This window comes from Anomaloglossus baeobatrachus, chromosome 6 (assembly GCF_048569485.1).
Source record: "Anomaloglossus baeobatrachus isolate aAnoBae1 chromosome 6, aAnoBae1.hap1, whole genome shotgun sequence".
NCBI lineage: Eukaryota > Metazoa > Chordata > Amphibia > Anura > Aromobatidae > Anomaloglossus > Anomaloglossus baeobatrachus.
The window spans coordinates 258,902,490-258,927,753 of NC_134358.1; the positions used below are offsets into that span (position 1 = coordinate 258,902,490).

Sequence of the window (25,264 nt, forward strand, 5' to 3'; positions counted from 1 at the left end):
TCAATTACATATAGGCAAGAAGAAGTTTGTGCAGTGGCTTTAAAGATCCCTTTTGACGGACATGCGGGATGACCAATGGGAGCGGTTTTTAAATATATATAAGTTCCGGTTTCGGATTTGAGATTTCTAACCCGCCCTGAGGAAGCTGTGATATACAATGCGAAACGTGCGTCGGTTGGGTCCTTCTGAATAGTGAGACGCAGGTGCGAGGCTCAAGTACGATGGGTGAGTGTATGGCCTAAGGTTCTGGGACATTTTCCTTTTACTTCCAGCTTATAATTGAGCGTGTTTGGCCACGAAATACCCTATACCTGTGATAGACTTATGAGCTCGCCTTGCAGTCCCACTTTTCATGGGTGTTCTTTCCCCCTTTCAGCACAAACCTTTAAAATTGTCTGTTTCATGTTTTTAATAATGCTATGGAATTAACTTTAATAAACTTTTGTAATTTGCTTATAAACGCTCCGGTTCTGTCTGATTTCATAAATGCTATTGGGAGTGGCAACTTTATATGATGAGATTATAAAAATGGAGATGTGCATTTTGTTCAAATACCTAACATATCTGTTGTTTTTTGTGTTATCCACAGCACATTCTCATAATACTATGAATTTCAAAGCCCGCGAGGAGGCGTGGCTATGTCAAATTAATGATATGCTGAAGGGGGATTCCACTTTGGTTTTAGATACTTCTGGCACGGGGACTAAGGAATATTTTAATAAAATGAAGGAATTACTGAGAAAAAAGACGAAGACATGGTGGAATTGCACTTTTCTTCAGCGTTATGTGGAAATGGGGTTAATCCCCAGAGGACTTAGAGTTCAAGTATTCCCTTCCTTTGTGGTAGACAATGAAACATTTAAAAATAGGTGGGAGAATGCTGCTACCACGTGCTCGAGACAATTTCTTGAGCTCCTGATAGACCTTGATAAGGAATCTCTTAAAATCTTGGAGGTGGAAATTACTGAACTCTATAGTGATATGGAAAAAAATCTGACACCAGCTGCTTTGAAAAAGTGCAATGAGGATCTGGATATTGAGGTTGATACATGGGGCAAAGAAATACAGGGGAGGAAGATACAAAAATTACAAAGAGACCTGGAAGATAAACAGGGTAACAAAATGTATAGGTGGCGTAATAAGAAGGAGAGACCACACCCCTACAATAGACCCGGATTTAATCGATCCAGATCCGGATCAATGACTTCGTGTACCTCGGGGGAGGAAACCTTAACTAGTGGAAATGGATCTATGCCTATGAGGGGTAATCATGAAACAGGGAGAACCAATTGGAATAATCGATTACGGCCTCCTAAAAATAAGAACCAGGCTCCAACCAAGAATAAAACTGGTGGGGAGCTGCAGGTAATCAACCTTTCTAAACATCAATTGTCTGCTGCCCAGATTCAGGTTTTGAATAAGGGCTTAACATTTTCTCCCAGTAATGCATTTAACTTTTTTTCAGCGTTAAAAGATGTCCACCTTTTTTCACGCAAGCTCATTCTCAAGAAATTACATACCAGAACCTCTGCCTCTTCGGCCGGAGATGAGACGGAGCGGCAGGCACTCCAGGATCTTGAAGATCTATTAGATGAACAATCTACCGATCTGCCAGGTGGGTTCCCTCCTAAGATAATGCCTAAATCCATGACTTTCCCCCCCTTATCTTTGTGCCCGGCGGTGGAGGTATTCACGAAGCTTGTCACTGACGAGCTGCGTGGGATCTCCACGTGCCGGACACATGACAATCTTACGGTGGTCCAAAGAAAGGCTCTTGTTGAATTACAAAGCATGAAGGATGTTGTCTTCAAGGCCGCCGATAAGGGCGGGAATGTTGTGGTGTGGCCTATTGAGATGTATGAGAGGGAGGCCCACAGGCAGTTACGGGATAAAGCAACTTATACGAAACTGGACTCCTCTCCGTTGGTCTCATTTTCGGCAGAACTATATCTCATCCTTAATGATGCCTATGAACAAGGGGTTATAACCAAGAGGGTCTTTGATGGATTGATCGTCAAATATCCCAAGATTCCAACATTATATTTGTTGCCTAAGGTCCACAAGGACCCCGTCAATCCACCTGGAAGACCTATCGTGTCGGGGATGGAGGGGTTATGCAGCCCAATCTGCCAGTTTATTGAGTACTATTTAAGACCATTAGTCGAGACCCTTCCATCCTACGTACGCGATACTACTGAGGTATTGAAGAGAATTGACGGGATCCATGTGGACTCTGAGACCCTCTTGGTGGTAGCCGATGTTGAATCACTATATACGTGTATTCGGCATGATGATGGCTTGAGGGCGGTTCGATTCTTTCTGGGTGTCAGCAACTGGGATAGTCGGGTCTGCGAATTGGTCCTCGAACTCCTCGAATATGTACTGACCCACAACCTATTTGTCTTTAAAGACAGGTATTATCTGCAGAGGCGGGGGACTGCCATGGGCGCGGCCTGTGCGCCTTCGTATGCAGGCCTCTTTCTCGGGTACTGGGAGAGGGGCCTGTTTGAAGGCGGAGGCGCATGGGCCGCCCCCATGACACAGCTGTGGGTCAGATACATTGATGACCTTTTCATAATATGGCATGGTACACCATCCCAGCTTGGGGAGTTCGGGGACTGGCTTAATGACAATACATATAATATCAAATTGACTTTTTGTCATAGTGCAAGGGAAATTGACTTTTTAGATATTAGAATCTCAGTGGATGGGGCGATGGCTTTGCAGACGGATGTTTTTAGGAAGCCGACGTCTGTGAACTCATTGCTCCATGCCACTTCCGCACATACCAACTCAACTATTTCGGCTATCCCGGTTGGGCAGTACCTCAGGATCAAGCGGATCTGCTCTCAAGAGAACTCCTTTCATGATCAAGCAGATGATTTAAGGATGAGATTTAAGGCAAGGGGTTATAGTGATCGGTGTGTTAAGAGGGCATACCAGCGAGCAAATATGGCCCCCCGTGATGAGTTATTGCGTGAAGGAGGTGGACGTACTAAAAGGGCATTACAGAATGAATCTCAAAACATTAGATTCATTTCAACATTTAATGAAAAGTGGAATGACATGAAACAAATTTTTAAAAAATATTGGCATGTGCTTCAATCAGATCCCTCCATCAAATCATTTCTACCAGAGGTGCCCATGATGACTGCAAGACGTTGCAGAAATCTGAGAGACATGTTGGTGAAAAGCCATTATGTTGCCCCACAGAAGGAATATATCTTTGGATTGCCTGGTCCGGTTCATGGCTGTTTTCCGTGTGGCCGTTGCCTTTCCTGCCCTAATGTGTCTCGCTGCTCGGAGTTTATGACCAGTGATGGTATGAAAACCTATTCTATTAGGGAACATATTTCATGTGATACCGTCAATGTGATATATTATGCCACTTGTGGCTGCAATAAGATCTATATTGGTCTTACATCGAGAGAACTGAGAATTAGGATCAGAGAGCATGTGAGGGACATTATGGCGGCAAAGACAGCGACCGATATTACAACATTGAAAACCATCCCTCGCCACTTTAGGCAATTTCATTCATGTGATCCCAAGACATTTATGGCAAGAGGGATTGATGTGATCCATCTAGGAATAAGGGGTGGGAATGTTAAAAAATTGCTGGCACAAAAAGAAATGAGATGGATCATTATGCTAGATACTGTCGCCCCCATAGGGCTGAATGAAGCAGTTAATTTTGCATCTTTTCTATGAAAATACTAGTTAAATAATCACCCTCCCTTGAATTCCTATGATTTATACTTGGTATATTTTCCCGTGTTAAAATCAAAAGATTTTTTAAAAAAATTTTTTTAAATGTTTGTCTTTTTTAATTATTGTGCTATATGTGTTTTCTAAAACCATCTTTTTCAATTCCGACTTATAGGATCTATGATGTGGCTCAGACATGGAATGGTTTTGAGTGTGTAATGTGGAGAAAACAATATGAATAATAAAGGGAAGAATGGGAGAGATAAAAAATCTGACTACGATCCACTGAGGAGATCAAGAAATTGATGTATTTTTTCCTATTATAAATGTTCCCTTTTCTCCCACCTTTATATATATATTCACACTCTATATGAATTGAATATCTCCACTGTCCCATGCTGTGGTTACGAATATGTCCTTGATTATATCTATTAAGTTCTCATTGGTATATGCAGAGCTAACGGTAGAATTATATATGGATCTGCAGTACTTGGTTGTCATGTCCTGGGGGATCGTGGTGCGCATGCCCGTCGCGGGTACAATTCGTCCCTCCGCCTTGCCCGGCGCATCTATGACGAGGGTAATAATGACGTATGGCGTCCATGACAACCTGGATTTCAGGGTGTCTCGCCTTCTCATATTGCCGGGCAGGGCGGAAGTGGACGTCTTGCCTGTGATGCGCATGCGCCGCTATTGCGATCCCTTTTGACGGACATGTGGGATGACCAATGGGAGCGGTTTTAAATATATATAAGTTCCGGTTTCGGATTTGAGATTTCTAACCCGCCCTGAGGAAGCTGTGATATACAATGCGAAACGTGCGTCGGTTGGGTCCTTCTGAATAGTGAGACGCAGGTGCGAGGCTCAAGTACGATGGGTGAGTGTATGGCCTAAGGTTCTGGGACATTTTCCTTTTACTTCCAGCTTATAATTGAGCGTGTTTGGCCACGAAATACCCTATACCTGTGATAGACTTATGAGCTCGCCTTGCAGTCCCACTTTTCATGGGTGTTCTTTCCCCCTTTCAGCACAAACCTTTAAAATTGTCTGTTTCATGTTTTTAATAATGCTATGGAATTAACTTTAATAAACTTTTGTAATTTGCTTATAAACGCTCCGGTTCTGTCTGATTTCACAGAGCTGTCACTAGGTCAACAGTGGGCAGTTTTTGCTCTTATGTTATTCCATCTTTTCTTCTGAGCATTCCATTTTGTTTTTTTTTGTTTTTTTCTTAAAATTGCCATACGGACTAGTGCAAATTTTGATGGTCTCTACCAAAGGGGCTGTGATTACATAATGCAAAGCTGAATAAAAACATACCACCAGGGAATACTGTGAGCCATGTCCATATATTTGGAAAAGTATGGCAGATTTTTTTTATTTATTTTTTTTTTAAAAAAGTAAAATATGTTCACTCAGAGGAATACTGAGAGGAATAAAAATAGTAAGACTTTTGACGTATTAACAGGTCCTTTTTAAATACAATGCAGAAGGATATGTGTTCTTTATAATAGCTGCAATGAATGGCAGTTATTGGTCAGAAATGTATCCAAATGCTAATAGCCTTCAGGAAGAGAAACTACAGTTGTAGCAGAGCTGAGATGCTAAGGTGTGTATTACTCTATTCACACCACATCTTTGTTTAGTGACAGAGAGCTGCTAATCAGTGCTGGGGGTGTGGTTGGACTAGAATGCAGGAGCCAAGTTTTCTTGTAGTGATAATCTCCTGATCATGAAACACTGATTGTATTGAAACAGTAAAACCTAGTCCAGTAAGTGACACATTGCTGTAATCATGGTCTCTGCTTCTATATTATGGTGCTCTCATATTATGTAGCAAAAAATGCTAATAGTTTTCCCTTTAAAATAAAAACCTGACAAATCGAATTTCCTTTCTGTCTATATTCTTAGAATAAGTGTCTTTCCAGAACTGCTCTTTTACATAGGACTAGGATGTGTCAGTATCAATTTGGCCTCAAACCACTTAGCCCAATTACAATGCCACAAATTTTCCTTTTGTATAATAACTGGCAACACCGATCTGTAAATTAGTGTTTTTGAATGGAGAGTCTGGACAAAAAAGTGCTGCAAAGAAACATTAAAGGGAACCTGTCAGCAGTATTCTGACATGCTGTATATAAGAGCCCAGGCCGCTGTGTAGAACGTAAAAATGACTTTATAATACTTACCTAATGGACGCGCTGTGGGCCTTATGGGCATCTACGTTTTCCGGGGCCGGCACCTCCTCTTTCGGCCATCTTTGTCCTCCTCCTGAAGCCAGTGTGCATGACGCGTCCTATGTCATACACACTTGCCGCTCCCGCGCAGGCGCACTATAATATTTTGATCTGCCCTACTCAGAGCAGATGAAAGTGCGCTGAGCAGGACCTCAATGTCGGCGAGTATGGATGACGTAGGACGTGTCATGCACAAACGACTTCAGAAGAAGGATGACAAAGATGGCCAAAAGAGGAAGCGTCGGCACCGGAGAACGGAGACGCCCATATGACCCAACCCCACCACAACGACCATTTAGGTAAGTATTATAAAGTGATGTATAATGTTAGAATGCTGCATATAAGAGCCCAGTGGTGGTGGCCGCAGCTTACAGGCCCCAAATCTGGTGACAGGTTCCCTTTAAGACAAAAAATAATAATGTCAGTATGAAAAGTAATAAAACCGTACCAGCAGTGAGGTCTTTTACAGAGGTATTTATCTGGTTTCTGGCTTCTTCTGCTCGGCTTTTGATGTCCATTTTTTCCAGTTCGGATGGATATGGTTTCTTCGTTGAATTTATAAATTCCTACAGAAAAAAAAGATTTCTGAAATACTTAATCTTTTTATGATATTGTTAAAATGACTCCACACATCTTAAAGGGCTTATTGATGACTAAACAATGTGTCAGTACTTCATTATCTTAGAGATCACAATAAAGAGGTTGGGTCATGAGTATCAGATTGGTAGAAGATCTGGTCACTCACAGCCATCAGCTGACTAAATGGACCGCTACCAATAGATGTGTCCCTTTTATTGTTTACATGGTACAACTCTGTAAATTTTGCATGAAGTGGTAAAAGGGATTTCCGTATGACAATGTACATGGATAAACCAAGAGAAAGCCAAATCTATACACAATATCTGTATTATTTTAACCACAGCAGATATTTCTTAAATTCAAACATATCGTTAACCAGCTTTAGGCCCCGTTCAGACATGTCAGAATGGCTGCAGATTATGACCCCAATTCATTATTTGCAGGTTTTTAAGACACTTTTTATCTTGTATGTCTTTGTGCGCTGGCAGATTTGGGGTAAAATTCATTATCACAGGCAGACAATATTTGCTGAATTGGTTGAAATTATTATTATTATTATTTATTATTATAGCGCCATTTATTCCATGGCGCTTTACAAGTGAAAGAGGGTATATGTACAACAATCATTAACAGTACAAAACAGACTGGTATAGGAGGAGAGAGGACCCTGCCCGCGAGGGCTCACAGTCTACAGGGAATGGGTGATGGTACAATAGGTGAGGACAGAGCTGGTTGCGCAGTGGTCTACTGGACTGAGGGCTATTGTAGGTTGTAGGCTTGTTGGAAGAGGTGGGTCTTGAGGTTCCTCTTGAAGCTTTCCACGGTAGGGGAGAGCCTGATATGCTGAGGTAAAGCGTTCCAGAGTATGGGGGAGGCACGGGAGAAATCTTGTACGCGATTGTGGGAAGAGGAGATAAGAGAGGAGTAGAGAAGGAGACCTTGTGAGGATCTGAGGTTGCGTGCAGGTAGGTCCCGGGAGACTAGGTCACAGATGTAGGGGGGAGACAGGTTGTGGATGGCTTTGTATGTCATGGTTAATGTTTTGAACTGGAGTCGTTGGGTGATGGGAAGCCAGTGAAGGGATTGGCAGAGTGGTGAGGCTGGGGAGTAGCGAGGGGAGAGGTAGATTAAGCGGGCCGCAGAGTTTAGGATAGATTGGAGGGGTGCACGAGTGTTGGAAGGGAGGCCAGAGAGCAGGAGGTTGCAGTAGTCGAGGCGGGAGATGATGATGGCATGCACTAGTGTTTTTGCTGATTCTTGGTTAAGGAAAGCACGGATCCGGGAGATATTTTTGAGTTGTAGTCGGCATGAGGTGAAGAGGGCTTGGATGTGTGGCTTGAAGGATAGAGCAGAGTCGAGGGTTACTCCAAGGCAACGAGCTTGTGAGACTGGGGAGAGTGAGCAACCATCAAGTTTGATGGAAAGGCTTGTTGGAGGAGATGAGTGAGGAGGAGGAAAGACAATGAACTCTGTTTTGTCCATGTTAAGTTTTAGGAATCGCGCAGAGAAGAAGGATGAAATAGCAGACAGACATTGTGGTATTTTGGTTAGCAGAGAGGTAATGTCAGGTCCAGAGAAGTAGATCTGTGTGTCATCATCATAAAGATGATACTGTAAGCCGTGGGACTCTATGAGCTGTCCCAGGCCGAAGGTGCAGATGGAGAACAGCAGGGGTCCAAGAACTGAGCCTTGGGGGACACCGACAGATAGGGGGCGAGATGAGGAAGTAGTGTGAGAATGTGTGACGCTGAAAGTTCGGTCGGTTAGGTATGAGGAGATCCAAGATAGGGCCAATTCTGTGATGCCCAGAGATGAGAGAATCTGTAGTAGGAGGGAATGGTCTACTGTGTCGAAGGCAGAGGACAGGTCCAGGAGGAGGAGGATAGAGTACTGTCGCTTGGCTTTGGCGGTTAGTAGATCATTGGTGACTTTGGTTAGGGCAGTTTCAGTAGAGTGATGTGGTCGGAAGCCAGATTGTAGCTGGTCAAAGAGGGAGCAGGATGAGAGGTATGAGGACAGTTCAAGACGGACATGCTGTTCCAGTAGTTTTGAGGCATAGGGAAGAAGGGATATGGGGCGATAGTTTGACACAGAGGATGGGTCAAGGGAGGGCTTTTTGAGGATGGGTGTAATAGAGGCATGTTTAAAGTATGAAGGGAATACACCAGTTGTTACTGATAGGTTGAAGAGATGAGTTAGGGCTGGGATGAGGACTATGGTGATGTTGGGGATGAGGTGCGATGGGAGCGGGTCCAGTGCACAAGTGGTTAGATGTGATCTTGAGAGTAGAGTGGAAAGATTGTTTTCTGTCATGGTGGAAAAGCTGGATTTGGTGGAAGAGGGCTTCCAATTCAAAGATGCTTATTTTTTGGGGCCCTTTGGCTTCAGTGTGCCTTTTTTTAGGCCCGCTTTACACGCTGCGATATCGTTACCGAACCCCATTGGTTGCGCGACACGGGCAAATCGCTGCCTGTGGCACACAACATTGCTAGGAACAGTCACACACACTTACCTGCCTAGCGACGTCTAAGGGGGCGGTTCGTTCGGCATCACAGCGACGTCACTAAGCGGGCACCCAATCAAAGTGGAGGGGCGGAGATGAGCGGGACAAACATCCCGCCCACCTACTTCCTTCCTCATTGCTGGCGGGACGCAGGTAAGGAGAGGTTCCTTGTTCCTGCGGTGTCACACACAGCGATGTGTGCTGTCGCAGGAACGAGGAACAACATCGTTACTGCAGAAGCAATGATAATTGGGAAGAGGGGGGGGGGCATGTCACCGATTAGCGATTTTGAACGTTTTTGCAACGATTCAAAATCGCTAATAGGTGTCACACGCAAACGACATCGCTAACACGGCCGGATGTGCGTCACAAATTCTATGACCCCCAATGAGATAGCTTTAGCGATGTCACAGCATGTAAAGCCACCCTAAGAGTAAAAAATCACAGTATTCTTCCAATAAGTTTTAAAATGTCCCAAGTCCATCTATACCAGTTCAAAATACATAAATAAATTACACAGATTTTTATCTTCCACTAGGGCCCTGGGGTATAATTGTACAAAATAAAGTTGTTATATATTGAAAAGTTACAATAGATGAATTAGGCTGAGTATAAACCATTAGAAATAGATCACAACACCGACCTAAACAATGATAGCTGATCGCCACTATGCTAATTATTAGACACTCTGAGAAAAAGTGGCAAAACACAAAACTCATTAAAAACCATTTTATTGAAACAATTAAAACAGTTTACAACAAGGATCCTCAGTTTTATGAAAAGTGAGTACCGTACAACAGGTTAGATCAATATGATTAGTTCTAAGGCATTAATAAATGCGGTCAATTGACCCCCTACATCAGGCATTGCTCACAGAACTAATATTGCAACTGCATGGTATGAACAGTGTAAAGCCCATTGCAGAAACTGTGCAGTTTAACCGGCCATGTAGCCCAGCAATTACAATATATACAGTTATAACAAAGTTAAACCCAATGAGACCGATTGTACAGGTGTCAAGGTGCCAAGTATATGGTTAGTTGCATCAGCACAGGCCAACGTAATCTAGCAACCTTCCAACAACCCCTTAGATAGTACTACATCAGATTGGGTCCAATAGAGTAAATCATACTAACCAGTAAAAAGTGACGGTACCACAGCGACTTGTCCCTACGCGCGTTTCACCTCTTTATCAGGGGACGTATGTGTCGCGGGCGGGGAGGAGGGTGTCAGCACACCGCGCTCACCCCTTCTGCTCGGATCCGGCAGCTGCTCCTGGTGGCTCGAGCTGTGGGCCGGATCCCGGGGTTTCTCGAGCGACACTCCTCGCCCGTGAGTGAAAGGGGGTGATGATGTTTGTTGGGTGAGGGGATTGTTATAGTTCGTGACGCCACCCACGGTTGTGGTGATTGCACCACCGCTGCTCAGTGTGGGGGTCCCGGGGATGGTGATGCGGAGCAGCCAGGTGTTGTGTTGCCCCTCCGTGGGTAGGGGTTGGTGATCCCGGGGCCCGGTGATGAGATGTGAAGTGTAGGGCCTGGAGGGCGCAGGGACGCGGGGGCAGCGCTGTGCCTTGCGGCACTCTGGTACTCACTCAGCCTGACACATGGACACAGTTTGTACGGTAAACCAACGGCTGGTAGGACGGTCCCACAGACGGCTGCACCTGCACTCCCGGTAGGTAACGGTGACGTTTCTCTTCCTTGCACCTATGTTGTCTGATGGTAGCGGTGGATTCCCTCCGGTTACCCGCTCCCCGACTGCAATCTGGGCCGGAGGAGCTCTACACTTTGCCCGCAGGCGCTGGCCCTGGGGAAACGGGTGCCTTGGCGGTGGCGGTGTCTCCCCGGTAATGGTCGGGCTGTTGCCGTCAATCGGGACTTGGTTGTTGGGGGATCTGCGTCCCCGTCACTGACGGATTTGGCAAATTTGGCGACTCCTAGCCTTGCCGGGGTCCGAGAGGCCCCTGCCCTGGTGCTGACTGTCCTTCGGAACACTGCTCCAGACCACCGGGCACACAGCCAACGGGGTCCTTCCAGGAACTTCCAAACGGTCCCCCTCCAAACAGTCACCGCCGTCGCTGACCTTGCTGTTCTGGCCCTACACCAAGCTGGGCTCTCAGGCTTTCTTTCTCTTCTGTCACTTTACTAGCTCCTCTCCTTTACACTTCTCTACTTTCACCACTTTCACTTAGCTGTTTACTTTCTCTCCTTTTGCTCCTCGCACTTGCCCTGCCTGGGCTACTCTGCTGTTCACTCTTTCATGTCCCTAGCTGGACTCTATCTGCCTGGTTTCTTCCTGCCTCCAGTGTTGTGAGCTCCTCGATGGGCGGAGCCAACCGCCTGGCCCACCCCCTGGTGTGCATCATCAACCTCTGGAGGAAGGCAACAAGGATTTCTGGTTAGCAGATGTGCCTACCTGGAGTGTGGGGTGTGGTGGTGTTGTGACCTGTGTCCCCTGGCTTGCCCAGGGCGACACATTCCCCCTTAGCAAAATGCAGACCGTCCGCGGGCTGCCGTCCTACACCGGTTTTATTTTTCTGTAAAAAGGGGGTAACAAGGGTTAAACAAAACATAAATACATTTTTAATCAAAACTCTTCCCAAGACGGGAGGCACATTTTCTTAAACGTTGCAACGGTATACGGTCACGGTTTCCGCTCTCTCCCACCCAAGCAACCTGGCCCTGATGCTGCCCCTAAAACCCAGGCAGCACCCCTTGACCCACAGTCCAGCACAAGTTACCCGAGCGGGATCTGTCCTTCCCCTCCAGAGGGTGGCCACCGGTTCCTTTGGTGGCTGGGCCCTGGCCTGCTCTGCTCAGGGCCCTCCCTCCAACCTGCCTCTCCGGAGGCGGTATTGCGGAAACGGTAACGGTACCCAACATATTTACAAGCCACTTAACGTTTGTGGTGCCCTGCAGAGTTCACGGGCTTGTCCATGGATAGTTCCCATGCAAAACTTTAAACGGTCCCCACGGGGACAACGGTGCCAGCTCCAGCCGGTTGCAAATCACACGGTGAATCAGGTGAAAACTCGGTTCAATCAGTGTATTTCCATTTTTCAAAACTTTCATCTTTTTCAAACAAACAATAAACTTCAGTGATGGTCCCAACGGGGGACGGTGCAACGGGTATCCGCTGCCCTACTCCGGTCCTTCTGCGGCTTCATCCGAGGGAGGGGGTGCAGAGCCCACCTGGCTCCCAGGGCTGCCCCTCAGCTTCACATCCAGGGCAAACCACCCCATCTCTCCGCAGTGCCGGGTGTAACGCACCATGTCCCCTGGTATTAGATTGCGGCCAGGATGCTCCTCGGGCAGATGGGCATGCACGTCCCGCCGGGCCACAAACACCTCGGCCTCCAGGCCCGGTTCGTATATGAATCCGTAGCCCCGGCGGATATCGAATCGCCTCACCTGTCCCTCGTAGAACGGGCCCCGGACACGGAAGGTCGCTTGCCGCAGGTTCTCCTTCTCCCTTATGGCTCGGGCCACCAGCTCGGCTTTCCTTCGCTCCCTCTCCGCGATCTCCAGGCCCAGCTTGGTCGGCTCCCTGTCCCAGTATGGCTCCGGCGCACGGGTTGAGCCCCGCGGGACATCCAGCACGTTACCCACTGTCAGGAAGGTGGGCAGCGTATCCCGCGGTGTCATGGCCTTGGGCGCTGCCTTGCAGCGACAACCCGGCGCCACCTCAGCCGAGGTGTGGGGGATGGGCACAGGGGCTTTCCGCAGTTGGGCCCTCGGCTCGGAGCGGGTCATCGGCTCCGGCTCGGGAAGCTGCTCGGGGACTGTCTCTGGCACAATCTTCGGGGCCTTCCAAGGCAATGCCTCCGGTTTGCTACGGGCTCTGGCTACAGGTCGGTCCGCTGGGGCGGACGGGCTGGGTATCGCTACCGGTTGCGGTGGTAGCGGGCCTAGTGGCGGGGTCACGGGGGGAGAGGGCTTGGACCGGGTCCCTCAGCCGCAGCGACCGGTCCCTCCGGGACATAGGGGCGTGGGTCACTCACCCTCCCTTCCTCCGCTTCCTCCTCGCGTCTCCGCACGGTGGCTATAACGTCCGCCATGTCGGTCTCCCACTCCTCCAAGAGGAGCTGCATCTTGACCTGCAGCCTTAGGTGGAGCTGCGCGGTCCGGATCTCCACCCACGCTGCGGTTCCCGGTGCGGGGGCCACGGTGTTTCGGGACGGCATCCACATGGTGTCTTCACTGGTTGCTTCCAGGAACGGTATTCTCGCAAGGTCCTGGCGTCCCTGCCTTTATAGCCGCAGCTACATGCGTCCAGCCGCCATCGCGTCCCCCTTAGCTCTTTCCGGCCCCTCCTCTCTCGGGGCGGGGTTTTGGCCTTCGCGCTTCTACTGCTCGAGAAGACGCTCGAGCGGGAACTTTTCGCGCCAAAGATGGCGGCTTCTGAAATTTTTCTGCCGGATGCCTCCGGCGGTAACAAGGCGCACCTCTACCTGACGGCAGAGCGGTAAGATCCTGTTCGTGATGCCAAGTTGTCGCGGGCGGGGAGGAGGGTGTCAGCACACCGCGCTCACCCCTTCTGCTCGGGTCCGGCAGCTGCTCCTGGTGGCTCGAGCTGTGGGCCGGATCCCGGGGTTTCTCGAGCGACACTCCTCGCCCGTGAGTGAAAGGGGGTGATGATGTTTGTTGGGTGAGGGGATTGTTATAGTTCGTGACGCCACCCACGGTTGTGGTGATTGCACCACCGCTGCTCAGTGTGGGGGTCCCGGGGATGGTGATGCGGAGCAGCCAGGTGTTGTGTTGCCCCTCCGTGGGTAGGGGTTGGTGATCCCGGGGCCCGGTGATGAGATGTGAAGTGTAGGGCCTGGAGGGCGCAGGGACGCGGGGGCAGCGCTGTGCCTTGCGGCACTCTGGTACTCACTCAGCCTGACACACGGACACAGTTTGTACGGTAAACCAACGGCTGGTAGGACGGTCCCACAGACGGCTGCACCTGCACTCCCGGTAGGTAACGGTGACGTTTCTCTTCCTTGCACCTATGTTGTCTGATGGTAGCGGTGGATTCCCTCCGGTTACCCGCTCCCCGACTGCAATCTGGGCCGGAGGAGCTCTACACTTTGCCCGCAGGCGCTGGCCCTGGGGAAACGGGTGCCTTGGCGGTGGCGGTGTCTCCCCGGTAATGGTCGGGCTGTTGCCGTCAATCGGGACTTGGTTGTTGGGGGATCTGCGTCCCCGTCACTGACGGATTTGGCAAATTTGGCGACTCCTAGCCTTGCCGGGGTCCGAGAGGCCCCTGCCCTGGTGCTGACTGTCCTTCGGAACACTGCTCCAGACCACCGGGCACACAGCCAACGGGGTCCTTCCAGGAACTTCCAAACGGTCCCCCTCCAAACAGTCACCGCCGTCGCTGACCTTGCTGTTCTGGCCCTACACCAAGCTGGGCTCTCAGGCTTTCTTTCTCTTCTGTCACTTTACTAGCTCCTCTCCTTTACACTTCTCTACTTTCACCACTTTCACTTAGCTGTTTACTTTCTCTCCTTTTGCTCCTCGCACTTGCCCTGCCTGGGCTACTCTGCTGTTCACTCTTTCATGTCCCTAGCTGGACTCTATCTGCCTGGTTTCTTCCTGCCTCCAGTGTTGTGAGCTCCTCGATGGGCGGAGCCAACCGCCTGGCCCACCCCCTGGTGTGCATCATCAACCTCTGGAGGAAGGCAACAAGGATTTCTGGTTAGCAGATGTGCCTACCTGGAGTGTGGGGTGTGGTGGTGTTGTGACCTGTGTCCCCTGGCTTGCCCAGGGCGACACATATGAACAACTGAGTGAGGATATGGATCTTATATACCCTGGATAATCAATGTGAACCAATGGAGTGGGGCGTATGACTTCTAATTAGCCTAACCACATGAGTACGGATAGGTAAATACTACCAAGTGAAGTGGGGCGTGTACCTTGCAATTAGTCTAATCGTGCCGGCAAAACTAAACGTCGTCGTAATGAGTATAAACCATGTTGATAATGGCAAAAACAAGGAAACTTAAAGGGATATTCCCATCTCCAAGATCCTATCCCATTATGTAGAAGGTGTAATAATAATAATAATATTAGCAAATATATCCAATTAGAAATGTAGTATAGTTCTCCTGATTAGCCACGGTATATCGCTTACCTCATGTACATGGCATTGCAGCTTAGGTATCTATGGTTACGACCATAAGAAACTAATTGTCACTATATAAGTGGTCGTAACCATGGATACCTAAGCTGCAATTCCCTGCACATGAGGTAAGAGAAATGACTATATCAGGAAAACTATACTATATTTCTAATTGGAGGTATTTGCTAATATTATCCCACCTACTACATATTTGGATAGGTCCTTGGAGATGGGAATATCCCCTTTAACTATAAAAAGCTGCAAAATAAATATTGAATAAGATGCAAGTACCAAAGTCACTATTACGGTGCACTCACACTAGCAATGATTCCCTCATGCAAGAGAATCTGATACATTATGCAAATGACACTCATCTCCGAGTGTGAGTCTAATGTCATTCACTGTACTCCTATTCTCTGACATGAGTAGCACAGCGGATGACATTCGGCTCAAATGGTGAGCAGATGGAGAGCTTAATTTCTTCATCTTCTCCATTGCTTATGTCCTTTGTAATCGGACTGCAGTCGGATGACATCCAAGTGCAGTCCGAAATTTAACACGAACCCATAGACTTGTATGGCTGTGTATGATACAAATATCAGAGCCACTCGCATCATTCTGCTATTGTATTCTCATACCCAATCAAAATTAGAAAAAAGTCGCAGATCTGCCCCATAATATAACACTGGGGCCAAGTGATATCCAATAAAACATTAAATAGCACTCGGCCGTATTATATACTAGTGTGAGTGTTAGACCTTCCGAGATAATCAGATCGATTATGTTAATGACACCCCAATCAATCTCTGATCAGAGTGTCAGCTTAGTGTGATCCGATTCTCTCGCATGAGGGAATTGTAGCACAGGTGAGGAGAAGAACAACATTTCTCCATCTTCTCCATTCTGTGAGTCAGCGGAAATTGGATGTCATCCGAGTGGAGCCCAATGATTTCCATGCACCCATAGACTTGAATGGGTGCGTGCCATGCGATTTGCACTGCAAAACACAGCATGTGGTGCTTTTTGCTCATGCCAAATCGGCATGATGAAAAAGGCGCTAATCGGCACTGGCTCATAATAGAACATTGGACCGAGTGCTATCTGATAAAACATTGGATAGCCCTCATCCAAGTTATACCCTGATGTGGGCAAGTATTTAGAATATTTTTTACTCAAAAAAAATGCAAACATAAGGTTGAATTGGTCCCTATGTTTGCATTATCGCTATGCACTTCATAAGACTGAAGGCATATTCTATGTTATTTAAACAAGTTCATGTTCCAAAGCAGAGTTTTAAGCAATGTAAATCTTTGGCTATCTTTTTTAAGCCACTAAGTGGTGTCCCCATTACAAATAGGAGCCATAACAGCTGATTAAAGACGAACTACATAGCAGTAACAGGTAATATTTTAGAATATGTGTTGAAACAGAGGAGCAGTGCTCTGAACAAAAATATAACAACACTCACATTGAAAGAATGTGCATACAATGTCCACAGAGGGCCAACCATAATCAAAAATACCTATATTAGATCCTTAAATCATTAAAATCAACTATTATAACATATCCAATGCAAAGGAGAAATTATCGTGTAAAACAGGATCTGAGAATGCAACGGAGTAGTAAATGCGACTCAGTGATGACTCACAACAAGTATTTATTTTACAGAATAACAACATACAGAAGGACACAATATAAATGACTTTCAGGAGGCAGATCAATACATAATATGTAATACAGTCATGGCTAAAAGTGTTGGCACCCTTGAAATGGGCAGGGTGGTCTTCATAATTGTCACATGTACCACAGCGTATTTTGGGGATACTTGTTATATTCGCAGTATGGCAATTTATATGTTTAATCTGCCATTAGGAGTCTAAAGCCCGCTTTACATGCTGCAATGTATCTTACAATGTGTCGGCAGGGTCACGTCGTAAGTGCGATTGCGATTGAACGGTAAAACGTTCATCGCATACACTTCGTACCTGTCTCTAGAATTGCACGTTAGATTGTTCATCGTACCCAGGGTAGCACACATTGCAGTGTGTGACACCCCGGGAACGATGAACAGATCTTACCAGCGTCCTGCGGCTCCCGCCCACAATGCAGAAGGAAGGAGGTGGGCGGGATGTTTACGTCCCTCTTAGCTCCGCCCCTCCTCTTCTATTGGCCAGCTGCCGTGTGACGTCGCTGTGACGCCGAACGCCCCTCCCACTCCAGGAAGTGGACGTTCGCCGCCCACAGCGAGGTCGTATGGGCGGGTAAGTACGTGTGACGGGGGTTAATCGTTTGTGCGGCACATTCAACAAATTGAACGTGCCACACATACGATGGGGGCGTTGCAAATCGCATACGAAATCGTATGCGAAATTGCAACGTGTAAAGCAGGCTTAAGAGGGTCTGTATTTATACTGCTTTACTGGATTTAATATTATGTAATTGATTTTATGTGGTTAACATTAGGTTTCAGATCCTGTTTTGTGTATGGGCAAATCCCTATTGTTGTATACAGTTAGGTCCAGAAATATTTGGACAGTGACACAATTTTCGCGAGTTGGCCTCTGCATGCCACCACATTGGATTTGAAATAAAACCTCTACAACAGAATTCAAGTGCAGATTGTAACATTTAATTTGAAGGTTTGAACAAAAATATCTGATAGAAATTGTAGGAATTGTACACATTTCTTTACAAACACTCCACATTTTAGGAGGTCAAAAGTAATTGGACAAATAAACCAAACCCAAACAAAATATTTTTATTTTCAATATTTTGTTGCGAATCCTTTGGAGGCAATCACTGCCTTAAGTCTGGAACCCATGGACATCACCAAACGCTGGGTTTCCTCCTTCTTAATGCTTTGCCAGGCCTTTACAGCCGCAGCCTTCAGGTCTTGCTTGTTTGTGGGTCTTTCCGTCTTAAGTCTGGATTTGAGCAAGTTAAATGCATGCTCAATTGGGTTAAGATCTGGTGATTGACTTGGCCATTGAAGAATGTTCCACTTTTTTGCACTCATGAACTCCTGGGTAGCTTTGGCTGTATGCTTGGTGTCATTGTCCATCTGTACTATGAAGCGCCGTCCGATCAACTTTGCGGCATTTGGCTGAATCTGGGCTGAAAGTATATCCCGGTACACTTCAGAATTCATCCGGCTACTCTTGTCTGCTGTTATGTCATCAATAAACACAAGTGACCCAGTGCCATTGAAAGCCATGCATGCCCATGCTATCACGTTGCCTCCACCATGTTTTACAGAGGATGTGGTGTGCCTTGGATCATGTGCCGTTCCCTTTCTTCTCCAAACTTTTTTCTTCCCATCATTCTGGTACAGGTTGATCTTTGTCTCATCTGTCCATAGAATACTTTTCCAGAACTGAGCTGGCTTCATGAGGTGTTTTTCAGCAAATTTAACTCTGGCCTGTCTATGTTTGGAATTGATGAATGGTTTGCATCTAGATGTGAACCCTTTGTATTTACTTTCATGGAGTCTTCTCTTTACTGTTGACTTAGAGACAGATACACCTACTTCACTGAGAGTGTTCTGGACTTCAGTTGATGTTGTGAACGGGTTCTTCTTCACCAAAGAAGGTATGCGGCGATCATCCACCACTGTTGTCATCCGTGGACGCCCAGGCCTTTTTGAGTTCCCAAGCTCACCAGTCAATTCCTTTTTTCTCAAAATGTACCCGACTGTTGATTTTGCTACTCCAAGCATGTCTGCTATCTCTCTGATGGATTTTTTCTTTTTTTTCAGCCTCAGGATGTTCTGCTTCACCTCAATTGAGAGTTCCTTAGACCGCATGTTGTCTGGTCACAGCAACAGCTTCCAAATGCAACACCACACACCTGTAATCAACCCCAGACCTTTTAACTACTTCATTGATTACAGGTTAACGAGGGAGACACCTTCAGAGTTAATTGTAGCCCTTAGAGTCCCTTGTCCAATTACTTTTGGTCCCTTGAAAAAGAGGAGGCTATGCATTACAGAGCTATGATTCCTAAACCCTTTCTCCGATTTGGATGTGAAAACTCTCATATTGCAGCTGGGAGTGTGCACTTTCAGCCCATATTATATATATAATTGTATTTCTGAACATGTTTTTGTAAACAGCTAAAATACAAAACTTGTGTCACTGTCCAAATATTTCTGGACCTAACTGTATATTACAACTATCGGTGTTCATTGTTGCATGGTGTTTTTCCTGTTTACTTTTTTCAGTATCATGTTATTTGCCAATTGAACATATTGCTTCGTTAATTGTTTTCACAGTTCTTCAGTACTGTATAAATAAATTCATTAATAAAATTATATTTATTGTACACTTGGTTGTTACCCAATATTTTTATTTTCCGTTGGTAGTTATTTATAGGTGCTTACCATTGAAATTGTTACAGAAAATGAAGTATTTCTCCCAGAAAATTATTGCAATTACACATGTTTTGTTATACACATGTTTATTTCTTTTGTGTGTATTGGAACAATACAAAAAAAATGGAAAAAAAAGCAAATTGGACCTAATTTCAAACAAAACCTCAAAAATGGGCTGGTCAAAATCTGTTTGCACCTTTCCAAAATTAATGGAAAACAACATTGTTCCAAACATGTGCTGCTCATTCCATCTTACTTGTGGCAAGTAACAGTTGTGGGCAATATGAAAATCACACCTGAAACCAGATAAAAAAGGGGAGCTGTTGACTCAATCTTTGCATTGTGTGTTTGTGTGTGCATAGAGAACAGAAAAAGGAGAAGAGAAGAAGAAAAGAACTGTCTGAGGACTTGAAAACCTAAATTGTTGAAAAATATCAACAATCTCAAGATTACAAGTCCAGCTCCACAGATCTTGATGTTCCTTTATCCACAGTGTGCAACATAATCAAGATGTCATGCTCAGGATGGCGGCCTCGGTTAGCAGTTGGGGGTTAGAGGCAGCCCCGACTGAAGAGGAGGAATAGGGTACAAGAGGAGCTAGGATTGACTACCTTGCCAGACAGTCTTTCCAGAGCCCTTATCACAAAGAGCCAATAATATAAGAAATATAAGGGTAAATTATTTTATTATTTATTATTATAGCACCATTTATTCCGTGGTGCTTTACATGTGAAAAGGGGTGTACATAATAGGGACAAGTACAATAATCATAGACAAAACAAGGCACAGACAGGTACAGAAGGAGAGTGAACCCTGCCAATGAGGGCTCACATTATAAATTCCTGCCTTCTTCAGGGTTTCTATATACAGAATCTAGACAGGACTGGACAATGGCGAGTAACAATCAGCATTCTGCCAGGTATAGTAGGTATAACTCTAAAGACCCTAAAGCTACAGAGCACATCCCAGCAAGGTCAACCCTTAGGCATAGATTTGCCACGTCAGAGTATCAATCCACTTGCCAACCTGTTGGAACCTGCTACTCATTCTTTGGAGTTCTGGCGCCACCTTCTGGCCATCCATGAATTTTAGATTATGTGTTCTTTAAAATGTATGAATATAATGCTATTTTATTTTTTTGTAAATCTTTGCTGTGGTACAGAATTTTCTCTATAGTTCCTTTAAAATCTATAAATAGTGAGGTACTAATCAGAGTGGTCAGACTAGTGTAATCCTGGCAAGGGCCGCCGTCAGGGCATTACAACCATGACTTGGGTATAGGGCCCCGTGGGGTCCGGCCAGGCTGGGGTAATTACTTAGCTTCATTAAGCTCCAGGGCGGCCGGGCACCCCTCTTCACCACGCATTGAGTCAGACCCGCAGCAGAGGGGACCGGCAGTGTTACTTCAGCTACTATATATGGCTAATTTGCATGCGAAGAGTGGAATATGCAAATTAGCCACATGCTGGACTGGACACCAGGTCAGTGGGGCAGAGCAGGGTGGGGGGTTGCCAACCTCAGCTCCTGCCTTCCTTTAGCTGGATGAGCGTTAGAGGGCGCACCCTGAAAGCAGAAGCACACAGAAGGGCACGGACAGGTTGGCAGCCCAGGTCCCTCCTCTTTCATCCTTCTACTTACCAGGCCCCAGGGGCAGGCAGCGGGGACCAAAGCAGTATGTAGAGGAGGCAGGTGGGTGCATCAGGCAGTGGGGCGCTGTTGGTCTGCAGTGTCTCCTCAGCGGCTACCTGGGAGTTGGACATTATCTGAGCCACTGTCAAGCTGACTGTGGCCCACAGAATCTGCAGCAGCGGCTCCCAGTTATCAGTATTAGCGTCTATTAGACGCCAGTACAAGGCATGACCTGGCGATGTCAGCAGTGTGATCCGGTCAGCTGATCACGCTGCTGATGTCACTCCTTGGTGCCGCAAAGGCGTGAACAGAGCTGGAGTAAAGTGCTCCAATGGAGCAGAAGACACCGAAGATTGATTGTAATTAGGGGACGGGGGAGGGGGTGTGTATGTGGAGCAAATGGGGGTTATTTGAGAACCCAGAATGTGGAGCAAGGGGGTGATAAGTGCACACACAGTATGGTATGGGGACTGAATGGAGGGGAGTATGGGAAGCTATGGGTTAAATTTAAAGACAGTATAGGGAGCATGAGGGTACGAAGGGTGCGGATACAGTATGAAAGCTGAGGGAGGATGAGTGCTGAGGAGGAATGAGAGGGTCCCAAAACTTTTGCCTGTAAGGGCCCCTGAAATGCCTGGTGGCAGCCCTGGTACTGGCAATGATAACCCCAGGGGTTAAAACATTCACTATAAGTAAACAACAGGATACAGGTTAATAAATGACACATTTTTGAACTCTGCATGTCAGCCTCTATCTTCTGATGTCTTCAGATTAGATAGCAAAAACGTACTGAAAGATTCGGTTTAATAGTAAAAATTAATCAGTACCGTTAGAAAAAGTCATTGTGTAGCCATGGCTAAAATCCTATAAGGTGTCAATGCTGTCCAGCAAGAGATATAGGCTGACATCTAGTGGTCAAATACTAATATTACAGGCAAATGTGATGGTATAAGATTGGATGTGACTCAGCCGCCCCAGGGCCTTAGGTGACTCGGTGTCGGGCAAGACTAGTCCGGGGTAGTCAGCGGTGGCAGGGCCCGACTCCGTGACCCTGGTGGAGTCAACTAATATGGCGCTATGGGGGAGATGGTAATAAAGTTTGTATAAGATTCGTGACGCCACCTGTGGATTGCAGCTTTGCAGCCGCGGCTGCTGGACGGGACCTCCGGGGCTGGTGTTGTGGCGGCTTAGGTGTTTCTGCTCCCCACAGGTAGAGCAGGTACCCCGGGGCAACCTTTTGTAAAGTCTATGTTGGATGTTGATAGGGTGCAGGACAAAGCAGACGACACGGGGCTTGCAGTCAAGATATTTTACTTACTGTTAGTCTCACAGTTGCGATGACCGGTTACCCATGGTATGCCGGGATTCACTGTTCCGGGCGTCCGCCGATCCCGAGCAGGTCAAAGGTCAGTACCGGTGCACCCCTCAATGTGCCTTCCCTGGCCGTCTCACTAGCGCTAACCTTCACTGGACTGTCCTGCGCCTCCGCTACCTAGTCCTGTCCAAAGGGTGGCTAACCTCAGTCCTTTTATTGCCCCCCCTTGCAGGTGATGGGTGGCAGGTTGTGGCCTCGGGTGCCTACAGCAATCACCCGACCCATCGGATTGCTAAAGGAAATGTCCATCTTTCTTTAGCCTGGGGACCGTCCTCGTTGTTGCGACCAAATTCCTCCACCCCGGTGTTCTTGGTGGAACAAGTCCACGGAGGCCTCTCGCACATCCATGACACTCTGGAACCCTCTGGAAAGCCTCAGGAGCGCCACAGATGTAAAGCTACAGCACATGGATATTGCAGCAGATGGCAATCAAAAGTCATAGAAAGAGCAAGTTACTCAACAAAGAAAGTAAACAACTGGCAAGAAGCACATGTGAATAGGAAAAAGCACTTCTGATCTGATAAGTACCTCCAGACTAGTCTCTTAAGGTGGTGTCACACACAGCGACAACGACAACGACGTCGCTGCTGCGTCACCATTTTCTGTGACGTTGCAGCGACGTCCCGTCGCTGTGTGTGACATCCAGCAACGAGCTGGCCCCTGCTGTGAGGTCTCCGCTCGTTGCTGAATGTCCAGCTTCATTTTTTGGTCGTCGCTCTCCCGCTGTGACGCACAGATCGCTGTGTGTGACAGCAAGAGAGCGACGAAATGAACCGAGCAGAGAGCAGGAGCCGGCATCTGGCAGCTGCGGTAAGCTGTAACCAAGGTAAACATCGGGTAACAAAGGTGGTTACCCGATATTTACCTTCGTTACCAGCCTCCGCCACTCTCACGCTGCCAGCGCCAGCTCCTGCTCTCTGCACATGTAGCTGCAGTACACATCGTGTAATTAACCCGATGTGTACTGTAGCTAGCAGAGCAGGGAGCCAGCGCTCAGTGTGTGCGGCTCCCTGCTCTCTGCACATGTTGCAGCACAGCGACGCGTGTCGTTATGATCGCTGCTTCGGCTGCTGTGTTTCACAGCTAAGCAGCAATCATAACAGTGACTTACAAGGTCACTGCTATGTCACAGAAAATAGTGAAGTAACAGCGACGTCGTTGTCGCTGTCGTTTAGTGTGACCCCAGCTTTAATCTGACTGTCACTCAGATCACTAGCTGGGGGCATGGATTGAGTTGAACTACCAGGTATATGCACTGCCAGATACACTCAGCTGTAAACAATGAAGGGGAAATTAAACTTGTATAGCTGACCAGCACTGTACCTAGATTTGGACCACATGGCTTCGAAATCATTGGCTGATTCAAGGCATAGACAGCCAGTTTTCAGCCCTCGAATAACCCTTTTAAGAGAAGCTTTTGAGAACACTTTAATTTATATATAAAGAACCTCTTCATTTTGTATAACTCTTTTTTTGTAAAAGGGCCTGAAAGGATTTTCTGATTGAAGGGCAGGGGCGTAACGATCATGGTAGGAATGATTGTGACCGCAACATGGCTTATATGGGAGGAAGTCCACTGATGCCAGCAACTATTTCATATGGATGTACATCCGAGGACGCACAGCTGCAATGCATTGCGACGTAGAGACCTGCACAGCAACACACACTGCCGGTCAATCAGAGACCGGCAGCTGACACCGGCATGCAAGTAACTAGTGGCACATGGTAGTGGTGCCATGTGCTGCCCTTTGCTTCCACGCTGAAGTTAACTGCCAGCTTCTGCACTGGCTATGGAAGATGAAGCTGCAGATTTTGTGAATCGAGGAAGGTGAGCAAAATTGCTTATTTTTTTATATTTATTGAAGAAGAACCACAGAACAGGCACATTGGGCACATATACACTGACAAGGATAAAGATAACGATGCTTTGAATGTTTGACCTTCAGGCTTCTTCATCATCATTTTATAGACAATCATCTTGATTATCTCATACATAATTTATTTAAACTATTTGGCATAGGAATAGTTATGCAGATTATTTTCATGTCACTTCATTCTTACTGTTTTGCTCCTAAAAATCCAAATTTTAATGTTTTAATTATGTTAATGTCGCGGGCGGGGAGGAGGGTGTCAGCACACTACGCTCACCCCTTTTGCTCGGGTCCGGCGGCTGCTGCTCAGTGGTGGCTCGAGCGGTGGGCCGGATCCCGGGGGTTTCTCGAGCGGCACTCATCGCCCGTGAGTGAAAGGGGATTTGTTGGGTGTGGGGATGATTATTGTCCGTGACGCCACCCACGGTTGTGGTGATTTCACCACCGCTGCTCTATACGGGGATCCCGGGGATGGTGATGCGGAGCAGCCAGGTGTTGTGTTGCCCCTCCGTGGGTAGGGGTTGGTGATCCCGGGGCCCGGTGATGGTGAGGGAGGTGCAGGGCCTGGTGGGCACAGGGACGCGGGGGGCAGCGCTGTGCCTTGCGGCACTGTGGTACTCACTCAGCCTGAGACGTTGACACAGTTTTTACGGTAAACCAAACGGCTGGATAGACGGTCCCACGGACGGCTGCACTTGCTCTCCCAGTAGGTGACCGTGATGTCCCTTTTCCTTGCACCTTGGTGTACTTGTTGGTTGCGATGGGTCCCCACCGGTAACCCGCTCCCCGGCTTCAAGCTGGACCGGGGGAGCTTTACTCTTTGCCCGCAGGCGCTGGCCCTAAGAAAACTGGTGCCTTGGCGGTGGTGGTGTCTCTTCT

General features: G+C 47.2%; 1 protein-coding gene across 1 annotated transcript in view; it reads right to left on the bottom strand.

Moving 5' to 3' along the window:
* Positions 1-25,264, bottom strand: part of SERPINB5 (serpin family B member 5) — a 115,276-nt gene that overhangs the window by 38,956 nt on the left and 51,056 nt on the right. The window contains exon 4 of the mRNA XM_075316496.1: positions 6,394-6,511. Coding sequence (XP_075172611.1) covers positions 6,394-6,511 — 118 coding nt within the window. The remainder of the gene's footprint in view (positions 1-6,393; positions 6,512-25,264) is intronic.